We start from the raw sequence: 13,101 nt of genomic DNA, 5'->3' as shown, positions 1-13,101 counted from the left end.
GGCGGGCCAACTCTCTGTGGTGCTGAATCCGAGAAATCCTCTCACAGAACTCATAACAAGACATGTACTGAAAACAAGTGACTGCCATAGGACAGGCCTGTAACTCTGCTAAAGAAGTGGGCTCCTCTCGCTTATGATGTCCACCCTTACCACCCTTACGAGGCCTCCTCTGTACCTCAACCTCTGCAGATGATGAATGGTCATCACTTTGCTCGTAAGTTTCGGTTTCTGACATAGTTTAGGAGCAAAGTGGACAAACTGTACTGCTGTCTCTGCCTGTAAAAAGTGTTGAATTCTATGTTGTTTCAAGGGGAAAAAGACATGAGGGAAATGTTAGGGGAGGGACCTTTTTACAAGGAATTGGGAATATATAAATATGACAGGGAATTTTTAAGGAAAATGTTGCAAACCATTATGCATATAGGAGTACATGTTTAAAATTAGGGATATTAGGAAATCATTTGCAAAAATCACTGCATATGGGAAAAATATGTATGAAAGTGAACATATGGGGATATGAAAACATGCAGCATTAATAGGGGAAGATAGGGAAACATATGCACAAAACTGCTGACATATTCACCAACATTTTCCATTGTTTACACATGCATATGGTAGAGGGAGATTAGGGTTTTGAATGCTTTGGGAGAGGGGTAGGGTTTACACTTTTAGTTATTAGGGAGAAGGGAGGGTTTGCATTTAATTTATAAATAGCATGGGAGAAAAATAGGCATACATACAAGTGTGAGTGGAAAGGGGAAGGAGGGAAACAATTACAAAGGGAAAACACCTTGAAACAACACAAACCCTAGCACATTTTACCCATTAACATTGCAGTCATATGAAGAGGTTTCACTTGTACAATTTCAATCATTAAAACATGTTTTATGATATCCACCAATCATAACCACACCCATTTCAAGTTTAGAACACCTACCTCAAACAAATTTGTGGCTTGGAGAGCGTTTGAGCAAATTTAAAATCGTTTTGCAGGGAGACAGCTCGACGGGTCGCGCACCACGCCCAACGGGTCGCGCACCTCTGACGGGTCGCGCCCGTTGTATTTTCACACTGTGGAAGACCCTCTGACGGGTCGCGCACCTGGCCTGACGGGTCGCGCACCAGTCCAATGCCCGAACTCGCTCTCTATTCGCTCCTTTCTCTCAATCACTCTCTCAAACCTCTCTTGCAAGCGTCTAGGATGCACAATGAGAGTGATAGGAGGGAATTTGGGGTTTTATAAGTTTCATTTGAAAAAATTTCATTCACAAACCCACTTTCTAATGTTTTCTCTTTGACACTTTATAACACTGACTTTTTGGTTTCTTTTGTCCTGAATTTGACTCATTGAGTGCTTTGACTTGATTCTTTTTGCAGGTAGATCATCTGAGGGATCTTGGCAAGGGGACCAGGGTTGCATTTTGTTCGCTGAAGACTTTTGAAATTTCATCACTTATTTACAAACTTGGAAAATGACCTTGGCTTTAAAAACAGAGTTTTTAAATCCAAGGTGAAGATTAACTGTACCAGATAAGAAATCTTGAAGAAACACTTTTACAATCATCCCTCTGGCTTGCTGAATACTCATTGACTTTTCAGACACGACCCTGTAAACATATTTGACCAAAACCCTAGACCTAGTAAATTGACCTCAAGACAAGATAAGACAAGCTTGAAAGAGCTTAATGACTGAAATGACCTGAACCAGCAATGCCAAGAGGGGTACAACACACCAGCTCCTCCATCAGGGTTATGGCATGCCTAACGGGATGCAAAAATTGACACTGATGAGACACCTACATATGCAAATGCAAAGAGTTTTGATCGCTGATGGAGGGCTTAAGACCAACTCTAACATTGGCTCCAATGGGGATGGTAGCTCCTTGGAGGTACCAAGAACCTTAGACCTCTGGGAGAGCAGATCAGTGCTTTATTCATTGGGCAATGGAGTCAACTTATACACATGTGACCCAAATTTGGACAACTTTATTGACTTTGACAATTGACTGAAAATTGAACTAACTTTGACACAAACTAACTCAATGGCAAACTGAAATAACTTGAAAAAACTCACTCAACAGACCAAACACAAATGACTCATGACCGGCTTAAAACAAAACTTTACAAAGATTTTGGAAAAACGGCAGCAATCCATCAAGATTTGGAATCATGATGACAACCACCTGCATACTAATGAAATATGTACAATCATGTATAATGAGCTATCCAATGTAACCAATCCAGCAGATGGCTACATACCAAATTTCTGCTCTCGCTTATCTTGAGCAGGCGAAATGATGAACCTGTAGGCAACTCAAAATAACCACTGAAACCAAAGCTTATGATAATGAACCAGGCAACATTTGTCTTTTATAATGCTTGCAGAAGAATGCCAAAGGGATCTTGATAATCCTGAAGCACTACCTTGTTTGGAGATCCAGCTGCAAAAATATAAGTACTCGCTTCATTCTGATCTGAAAGAACAGTGGGTTGCTGATTGATAGGAAGGCACAGAGAAGTATAAGCTTCTGCCATATGAGTGTTGGCTGTAAATTCCTTGACCGTGAGAAATTTTGACATATTGTCTCTCTCAAGCTTATATTCCTCAATTTCATGGTCTAGGTCATTCTTAAACAGAAAACAATCCTCAAGATCATCAAACATGACAGCCTCATCATCTTCATGAAAGAAAATATTATCTGTTTGTTGATCTATAAAACTAATTACAAGACTGTCATCATTTTCAAAAGAGGAAGAAGTTTCACCAACACTTTCATGACCATGTGCACACGGCCGATTTGCTTTAGCTTGGGTTGTAGCATGACCTTTCAAAAGCTGATCTATCTCCTCTTCAGACAAAGGAGATAAGACATTCTGTTTCCCTTTGCTCAAACAAGTCTTGTCTTCTTGAAATAACATTTCAAAACATGAAAAATCTGAATGACAGTCCTGATCTTTTGAAACTTGGAAACTTTGTTGATCATCTTCATATGACATGGCAATCAAACTATCCAAATTATGATTGAAAGGAGAGTTTTCACTTACTTGAACAAACATCTCATCTTGCTGTTCATGAGTTGGCTGAATTACCTCCTCATGCAGGCTCTGTACTGATGGCATAAGGACATTTGGATCAAGAACTTTGTCCATGATCTCAACAACAAAACTCTCCTTTTCAGGATTCGGCACAAGGTATGCTTGGTCATCACAATCTGAATCTAGAACTGAAATAGCTGTCCTAACATTACCACATTCTGCAACCTGGTTTTCTTCTATGGACAGATCTGAAACAAGCTCTTCTCTTTCCTCAATTACAGCCATATGACCATCGTCAACCTGCTGATCTTGATTCTGCTGCAAAATATCCTGATCATCTGGACAAGTATCCTCTAAGTTTTCTTTATGCTGTTGAAATGGATTCTCATACAGAGCCTCCATGATCTCAACGTCCATAAAATTATCATCTTCATAATATGTCTCAAGGCTTTCAATAAAATTATAAGCATGCTTGCAACAATCATGAACCAAATTTAATGATGGATAAGAGTCCTTATATCTTTCAATGAACATAGCATGAAAATCCTTTAAACAGTAAATACAAGCAGGTGGCAAACTTTCATACCATGATTGGGCTTTACCTTCCAGAGTGGCCAAGAATATCTTCATCAAGCAATCTTCAGGAAAATCAACCTTCAACTTGCGAATATGCATATGAAATCTAACCAGATGTAAAGCAGCGTCCTTCTTACCATCATCATTAAATGTAGGCAAATTCCTTGACCAATCTACCTTCGGAATTTTATTTGGAAAACCGGGGATGTGATCTCGACTCAAGGGAGCATATCTTCTTGCAATCCGATCCATCTTGAAAATCTCAAAGCTACTGATCTTTCTGCAGTGAAGTCACCATGAAGCATTGATCTCTGGAGTTTTCAGTGAAGGAGTCGCCAGTGAATGATTTCAGCCTTGTCAGTGTCTGATCGTTGTTCACCATCAACAATCAGATCTGAACTTGATACATGTACTGGGGTAAAATGCAAATGAAGTGCTGTATTCACAAGCTCACGGAGATTGACTGAAGCAGCGTTTATCTACTAACGCTGATGTAAAACAAGAGCGTTTTCGAAGGCTACCTGGCATAACTTCAGGCTCCGTCTAAGACTTATGAAATAACACGTCAATGAGCAAACGATTAGTTTGTTCTCCCCAGTATGGTCGCCAGTATGTTAGTGCTTGAAATTTCGCCTCAAGCTGAGAAAGGTAAACCTCAAGGCTACATCAAACCATTTAGCGTCGTAGCTAGCCCTACGGGGCAGGAGAAGGCTCTCTCCGGTCAATCTCAGCAGATCTTCAATGGGATGAGATGACCAACAAGGTAACACTGATATTAGGCTAGTAAACTGATTTAAAAGGTTGATTTGGGGTTTTTTGGGTTTTTGGTGGCAATTTGAGGAATTGCAATTTTGGGTGCGGGGATTTGACACAGTTTCTGCAGGGGGTTCCTTGGGGCGAGGTAAGAAACAGTATTGATGCCTTAAATTGAGATGGATGATCAGGAATGAAAGATGAGGAGCTAAAGAGAGCAAACAATGACTTTGAATTCCCTTTAGACAGTAGAAAACATTGAAATTAAACAAATTTAAAAGCAGAGCATGGCAAGCATGAATTTTTACTTTAACACTTCATTTGTTTAATATGCAGAAGGAAAGAAAGGAGATGAATCACATAAACACACTTACAAGAAAATTAAGAAACACACCATCAACACATGAGTCCACAAGAATCCCAAAGAGGACTGCAAAACCCTGGTCTTCCTTAGCCAAAAATTGCAGAGATACAGTGAAATAATACAATGATAGCTTCTCCCTCAAGAGTCCAACCATGAAAATGAGCAAGAAAGTACATAATATAGATGATCTAACCTCTTTCCCTGCCTCCATGGGTCGAGCTCACTATCCTAGGAGCTGTTTCAACCACTTCTAAACTAAGCACTACAAACTAGGCAGTCAAAACAACTTGCCTCTATAAACTTGGAAACCAATTCATACATTACATATTTACCCATTACATGAATGAATCTTCTAGAAGTGTTAAACAAGAGTAAAAGTGTCTTAGAGTTACAAAAATTACATCAAAGATAATCATATTCAACCCCAAAAAATCAAACTGAGTCAAATCTGCGTTTTCTGGGCTGTACAGTGCAATCTGGCAAAAAACTGTCTGACAGGGCGCGCCCCCCTGCCTGACGGGTCACGCCCCTTTGGAGCTCTGTTTGGGGTAATTGCAGGTGGCCAAATTGAGCAAAAGTGGGCTTGTTGGAAAGGTCTGTGAGTCTACTTTCCAACCCAACTGGAATTTTTGAATTTGGAGTTCATTTGCCCTGTCAAAAACCAATTCTCCCAAGACAGCTTTCTGCAGTTCAAAAAAGTGGCAGAAAGTCAAATTTTGCATGTATTTTGACCTTCTGGAGGCCCAAAACTCCATAAAAACTCAAGTCCATCCATGGGCATATGTAACTTTGCATAACAAATCAGGAAATACTGAGTTTCTGTGAAAAGGAGTTGCCATGACAAAGGGTCTCACGGGGGGTGAGACCCATTAAAGAGCCAAAACCTGTAAATTACCAAAAAATGCCAAAATTACCCAAAATTCTCAAATTTTTTTGGGATTTGAGCTGTGGCTAGGCTATTGAGTGCCATGATCTTTGAGTGAAGCCTCAGCCAAGATACGGAGTGGATTGGTCTTCTTCTTCCCTTTTAGGGCCTCGGACAACCGCCTTTGAAACATCTTCATTTTGGCCTTGCACACATGCATTCTTGCCCAGTAATGGTTTTTCATGTTCCTCAACAACTTTTTATCTTGGTTGGCCTTAGCCAACAGCCTCTCCAAGTGTGCGTTCTCCTGGATAAGCATAGACTCTCGGTCAGCAGGCAATGGGTCACTGGGTCTTCTACGGTTTAAGGTTCGGTCACTACGAATCCTCCACAGCTCATCAAGTGCTTTCTCCTCCTCCAACTGTTTGTTGCGCTGCTCCAGGTAAGTGATGGTCCATTGGGCACCCTCAAATCTCCTCTGCAAAGCATCATTTTCAGCTCTGCGATGCTGAATGATCTCCTTTGCCTCCTGGCTAGGAGAACTGGTCTCAAAATCAACAAACTCAACATCGGGAACTCCTGATGGACCCTCATCAAGCATGGGTTCTTTGCCCCTCTCTGGTACCTGTGCTGGTGAAGAAAGCAAGGCCCCTTCCACCTGATGTGGAGATAACACTCGCTCAGCTGAAGATGAAGGCGAGACCCCTTCCACCTGCTGTGGAGATAGTACTAGCCGAGCTGCTGCAAACAAGGCCCTCTGGCCTCTCTGATAAGTGAGCTGAGATGAGGAACTAACATGTCTAGTGACAGGGATGTGATGCCGGTGTGATGGTCCTCCCTCCTCATGAACAACCTCAGGATGTGGCTGTGATGGCGCTGTGAAAAACTCACGAGAGATGAACTCCTCCCATGAGATGCCCTGCTGAGTCAACTGATGCAATACTACTAGCTGAATCAAACCATAATGATGTAGGCTCCTGTACTGCTGTGCCGGGGTCTTCCTCTGCAACATGGGCACCATCCTCTGAATGTTCCGAAAGAAGAAAACAGGGATGTTCATCATCCTCACTCGGGTGAAGTGCATCAAAAGGCGAATGTGATATGAGTACACCTGTGAAAATCTGCCCTCACAGGTAAAATAGTGCATAATAAGCCTCATGATGGGAGCATACTCGCTCCGGAGAAACCTGAATGGAAAAACACCCGCCAAATGTCTTATGAATGGTGGCCGGACATAAGGCTCAAAGTGAACAATATCTAGCATCTTGCGCTTATTCCACACCTCACCAACATTAGGTATCCCTGTAGCATGTGAGATCACCTCGGGTGTCAATGTAAAGTTCACCCCTGCAAGATTGACATGTCCATCATGGAGGTGTAAAACAAAAAGGCGGGCCAACTCTTTGTGGTGCTGAATCCGAGAAATCCTCTCACAGAACTCATAACAAGACATGTACTGAAAACAAGTGACTGCCATAGGACAGGCCTGTAACTCTGCTAAAGAAGTGGGCTCCTCTCGCTTATGATGTCCACCCTTACCACCCTTACGAGGCCTCCTCTGTACCTCAACCTCTGCAGATGATGAATGGTCATCACTTTGCTCGTAAGTTTCGGTTTCTGACATAGTTTAGGAGCAAAGTGGACAAACTGTACTGCTGTCTCTGCCTGTAAAAAGTGTTGAATTCTATGCTGTTTCAAGGGGAAAAAGACATGAGGGAAATGTTAGGGGAGGGACCTTTTTACAAGGAATTGGGAATATATAAATATGACAGGGAATTTTTAAGGAAAATGTTGCAAACCATTATGCATATAGGAGTACATGTTTAAAATTAGGGATATTAGGAAATCATTTGCAAAAATCACTGCATATGGGAAAAATATGTATGAAAGTGAACATATGGGGATATGAAAACATGCAGCATTAATAGGGGAAGATAGGGAAACATATGCACAAAACTGATGACATATTCACCAACATTTTCCATTGTTTACACATGCATATGGTAGAGGGAGATTAGGGTTTTGAATGCTTTGGGAGAGGGGTAGGGTTTACACTTTTAGTTATTAGGGAGAAGGGAGGGTTTGCATTTAATTTATAAATAGCATGGGAGAAAAATAGGCATACATACAAGTGTGAGTGGAAAGGGGAAGGAGGGAAACAATTACAAAGGGAAAACACCTTGAAACAACACAAACCCTAGCACATTTTACCCATTAACATTGCAGTCATATGAAGAGGTTTCACTTGTACAATTTCAATCATTAAAACATGTTTTATGATATCCACCAATCATAACCACACCCATTTCAAGTTTAGAACACCTACCTCAAACAAATTTGTGGCTTGGAGAGCGTTTGAGCAAATTTAAAATCGTTTTGCAGGGAGACAGCTCGACGGGTCGCGCACCACGCCCAACGGGTCGCGCACCTCTAACGGGTCGCGCCCATTGTATTTTCACACTGTGGAAGACCCTCTGACGGGTCGCGCGCACCTGACGGGTCGCGCACCTGGCCTGACGGGTCGCGCACCAGTCCAATGCCCGAACTCGCTCTCTATTCGCTCCTTTCTCTCAATCACTCTCTCAAACCTCTCTTGCAAGCGTCTAGGATGCACAATGAGAGTGATAGGAGGGAATTTGGGGTTTTATAAGTTTCATTTGAAAAGATTTCATTCACAAACCCACTTTCTAATGTTTTCTCTTTGACACTTTATAACACTGACTTTTTGGTTTCTTTTGTCCTGAATTTGACTCATTGAGTGCTTTGACTTGATTCTTTTTGTAGGTAGATCATCTGAGGGATCTTGGCAAGGGGACCAGGGTTGCATTTTGTTCGCTGAAGACTTTTGAAATTTCATCACTTATTTACAAACTTGGAAAATGACCTTGGCTTTAAAAACAGAGTTTTTAAATCCAAAGTGAAGATTAACTGTACCAGATAAGAAATCTTGAAGAAACACTTTTAAAATCATCCCTCTGGCTTGCTGAATACTCATTGACTTTTCAGACACATGACCCTGTAAACATATTTGACCAAAACCCTAGACCTAGGAAATTGACCTCAAGACAAGATAAGACAAGCTTGAAAGAGCTTAATGACTGAAATGACCTGAACCAGCAATGCCAAGAGGGGTACAACACACCAGCTCCTCCATCAGGGTTATGGCATGCCTAACGGGATGCAAAAATTGACACTAATGAGACACCTACATATGCAAATGCAAAGAGTTTTGATCGTTGATGGAGGGCTTAAGACCGACTCTAACAGGTCCAAGGGTGTATTGGATCTCGTGCATTCTGACATCCGTGGTCCTATGTCAATGGAATCTATCTCAGGGAGCAGTTACTTTGTGACATTCATAGATGACTACACGAGAATGTGGATTTACTTCGTGAAGGCCAAGGATGACGTCTTCAGTCAGTTTCAAGAGTTCAAAGCTCTTGTGGAGAACCAAACTAGGAAGAAGATCAAGGTCCTAAGATCAGAAAATGGGGGCAAGTATACCTCCTACGATTTTAAAAATTTCTATAAGGAAGAAGGAATCAAGAAACACCTAACAATGCACTACAATCCGTAGCAGAATGGAGTGGCAGGGAGGAAGAACAAGAGGATAGTTGGAGTAGCCAAGGCCATGATCCATGATCAAGATCTGCTTATGTTCTTGTGGGCGGAGGATTGTAACATAGCAGTATAGATACAGAATAGGAGTCCTCACAAGGCAATGGAGGGCATGACTCTTAATTAGGCTTTTACAAGAGTGAAATTAGAGGTGAGTCATCTACGTGTCTTGGATAGTCCAATGTATGCCAATATTCCTTTAGAGAAGAGGACTAAACTAGAGCCCTCATCAAAGGGGCATTTTTGTTCAATATAGGGAGACTTCAAAGGCCTACAGGTTCTACAATCCAGGACAGCAGAAGATAGTGGTCAAGATGGATGTCAGATTTGAGGAGGGTAGGACCTTTAGGAGGCCACATGTGGCAGATCCAACAATGTAAGAGGACCAGGAAAGAGAGGCTCCAAAGGTTGAGTAGGGACCAACATCAAGGGCGCAACCTTCAAGTCAGGAGGAGCAGCGAGATGTTCCTTCAAAGTATGTTAGGAGGAGGCCAAGATGGGCTGAGCAAACATTGATAGATGTTGAATAGCACATGGAGGCTCCTAATAACACTTTCAAGGAGTAGATCACTAGCCATATTTTCTAGTTATTTGACCTTAACGAGCAACATCAGTGAATCCGAGCCTTCTACCTGTGAGGAGGCATCAGACTAGTAGATTTGGAAGGGTGCCATGCTAGAATAGTATAGTTCTATCATGAGGAAGGATGTTTGGGAGATATAGTACTAAGGCCTGAAGAGAAGTCATTGGTCACTTCTCGATGGACCTTCAAGATCAAGCATGCAGTAGCAGATGGCAATATCAAGAAGTACATAGCGCGGTTCATGGCAAGAAGGTTCTCCCAGAAGGAGGGAGTACACTATGAGGATACATTTTCTCTTGTAGCCAAACATGCATCTATCAGGGTAGTTATATCTATTTCCTCAAGGATGGGGTGGAGGATTCATCAAATGGATGTTAAAATTAACTTCCTCAATGGGGTGGTTGAGGAAGAGATGTATATTGAGCAACCTGAAGGCTTCGAAGTGCATGGCAAGGAGTCCCATGTATGTAGACACAAGAAGGCCCTATATGCACTTAAGCAAGCACCTTGCACATGGTACTCTAGGATTGATGGGTACCTACTTGGATTGTGCTTCATCAAGAGTGAAGTAGAATTCCAGCCATAAACTTTTCCATAACTTAAACATGGAATTTTTTGGGTGCTTAGACATATTATTAATTAGCCCAAAAATCTAAAACTCAATTTCCAATCACCTAGAAATTCAGTTTTCAGTCATTAATGATGAAGGGGAGGCCTTAATAAGCCTCTACATACGTCATGTCACCATAAACTTTTCCATAACTTAAACATGGAATTTTTTGGGTGCTTAGACATATTATTAATTAGCCCAAAAATCTAAAACTCAATTTCCAATCACCTAGAAATTCAGTTTTCAGTCATTAATGATGAAGGGGAGGCCTTAATAAGCCTCTACATACGTCATGTCACCATTTAACACTAGCTAGGTCGTCATTTGGATTAAATCAGGTTTTTGTCCCTGCATTTTACGCAGTCTTTATAGTCTGTTATACAGTGCAGCCAGTGGTTTTCAGTTATATCTCCTCATCCAGACAGTTAAATTAAAAGATCATTGCACATTTGGTTAGGAATTTCAGAGTAGACCAAATTATCTAGGTCATATGCTATACCTTTATCGAATTTTTGCTACTAATATTTGTTGTTTAGAAGTATGTTGCTACAGTGACAATTTTACAATTCGAAGCAAGTACAAAGTGAACACTCCCCCCCCCCCCATTTGACTCCATATAAGGCACTGGTCTTGTACTGGAGTAGTTGGGGATTATTTAGGGACTCATCCCTTGGATGTCTAGGAGGTTTTGGGGCTAAATAGCAGGGACTTGGGACAAGGAGATAGTGGGTCCCTGCCCATCCAGCAGGTTGACAAGACCTTAGCAACACTACTAATTTGATTGGTAATAGGTACTCCAACTTATTTTGGTCAAGGTGTTTGCTTCACACAATGAACCTTTTGATCCATGATATTATTAAAACAAAAGACCATGACTATAGATGGACTGGTGCTTTGTACAAGAAAAGGAAAAACGGCCTACTCCCCACTAGCAATATCCTTGGTCTAAAGTATTCACTCCACTGAAATTGCATGACTTGATAATAGCACTCTTTTAGCTGATTGAAGAGGAGGACATTTCAAGCTGACATATGTAATTATTGTTTCTCATCAATAGTTGTCTTTTAGTCATGGAGACCAGAGTTATTAAACAAGAAAATTCCCTAGACTCTTGCCCTTGGCACATCATACTTACAAGTATAACGATTCCACTTTCATGTTTTTGTTGTTATATTTTTAATCATCATGTTATTCCTATATCTTAAATTAAAGAGGCCAGTTGCTTTCCATGCCGGCTGAATTCCAATGCTACTTGCATTATATTAGAGCGTCCATCATGGAAAAAACAAGCAATTGTGGCATAAACATAAATACAACAAAATAGGAATTTGCTCTTTAGATCAAAACAATACAGTTTGAGAAGACGCAGTTGTGAAATAAATCTGGGATTCACAAAAACATATAAAACACCAGTGCACTTATCTATTACCCAATCTCTTCTAGTCTCGGGTTATAAGAAAGAAAAACAAGAAATCAGTTTCTGGCATGAAAAGAATACCTCAAATTCCTCAATAGATGACAGAGCTTTTCGTAAAGTTTCATCAGTAATTGTATTATGTAAGGCATACTCTGCTGCAACTTGTATTTCAGAAAGCTTTAGTGGCCGATCAAATAAGGCACGTGATGGACTTGAGCTGTTTGTGATTGCAGATACTGAATTAGTTCGAGTCATTGAACTTGTAGCTATTGCATGGGGAGGTGACATCAGGGAAGCACCATCTGTAGCTTGGCTGCCCACATATTCATATTATAAGAGATCTAAAATACCAGGAAAATTTTCAAGCAAACACAGAGAAAAGGGGGGGATCAACTAGTTTATTCTCTGACTGAAGACATTTATAAAACAAAATAGAAGCAAAAGAAGAGATTAATATTACAAATAAATAGCAAATGAGACAAAAAAAAAAAATTCCTTTGATTCTGATTAGTAAGGTATAGCACAGAAGATTAACAATTAGGCATTGTTCCCTGAATCCATACTGCAGTCATGTTACCTCTCCTTCAATACATGACGACTCTCAAAAAGTTCTGACACATTCCCAGCAGACAGCGAGGCTCTTCTTCGATTTGCCTCACGATGCAGCATTGTAGGTCCTAATGGTAAAAGCTTCCTCAGAATTCCAAAAGGCCTAGGCTTCTGCTCAACAACCTGTAAAGATCACTAATCTCAATATAAATAAATATTGGTGTGTAGATCATAAAAAGGACTTTCTATTGAGGTCATTGACTCATTAGAACATAATAAGAAAACTATGAAACAGGAATTGCAAAGACAGCATGATTGTCTAGGCAAAAAATGGTAACAGTAATATGTTAAGCCTCTGAACACCTAAAACTTACCTTCTCTTTTACAAGCACCATTGCTTCTGAGCTAGGGGGGATCAATGGCCAGACTGCAGGTTTGGGCCAGGGTAGCATGCTCAAAGCTGCACTGCTCAACAGTATCTGACAAGTTATTAGACAATACCTCATGCAAAATCAAGTAGACATATAATAAAATGAAATCTGGAACACCTTAAACATACGATGTACTTCAATTACCTTCTATCTCTTTTGAGTACACAAATTCAGCAACACAGGTTATGGCCAAACTAGAATAAACAGTACTTATAATATAATTATGGAGGCAAACTTTAGAAATGAGATCTTTGTTTCTTTTATTATAAACAATTGACGAAGATCCAGTGTGTTCACAG

The 13,101-nt window shown here is 40.7% G+C and overlaps 1 protein-coding gene across 3 annotated transcripts in view; it reads right to left on the bottom strand.

Annotated features, from left to right (window-relative positions):
* CLUB (TRAPP II complex TRAPPC10/CLUB) overlaps positions 1 to 13,101 on the bottom strand; it is a 386,678-nt gene that overhangs the window by 99,558 nt on the left and 274,019 nt on the right. For all 3 annotated transcript variants that reach the window (XM_089395888.1, XM_089395886.1, XM_089395887.1), the window contains exons 10-12: positions 12,746 to 12,836; positions 12,400 to 12,554; positions 11,904 to 12,135 (exon numbers count right to left, since the gene is read on the bottom strand). In XM_089395888.1, the coding sequence (XP_089252014.1) occupies positions 11,904 to 12,135; positions 12,400 to 12,554; positions 12,746 to 12,836 (478 nt within the window). The remainder of the gene's footprint in view (positions 1 to 11,903; positions 12,136 to 12,399; positions 12,555 to 12,745; positions 12,837 to 13,101) is intronic.

This window comes from Pinus tabuliformis, chromosome 1_2 (assembly GCF_031772625.1).
Source record: "Pinus tabuliformis cultivar Carrire ecotype Pingquan chromosome 1_2, CPIR1, whole genome shotgun sequence".
NCBI classification, from domain to species: Eukaryota; Viridiplantae; Streptophyta; class Pinopsida; order Pinales; family Pinaceae; genus Pinus; species Pinus tabuliformis.
This window is presented reverse-complemented; position numbering and strand designations above follow the sequence as displayed.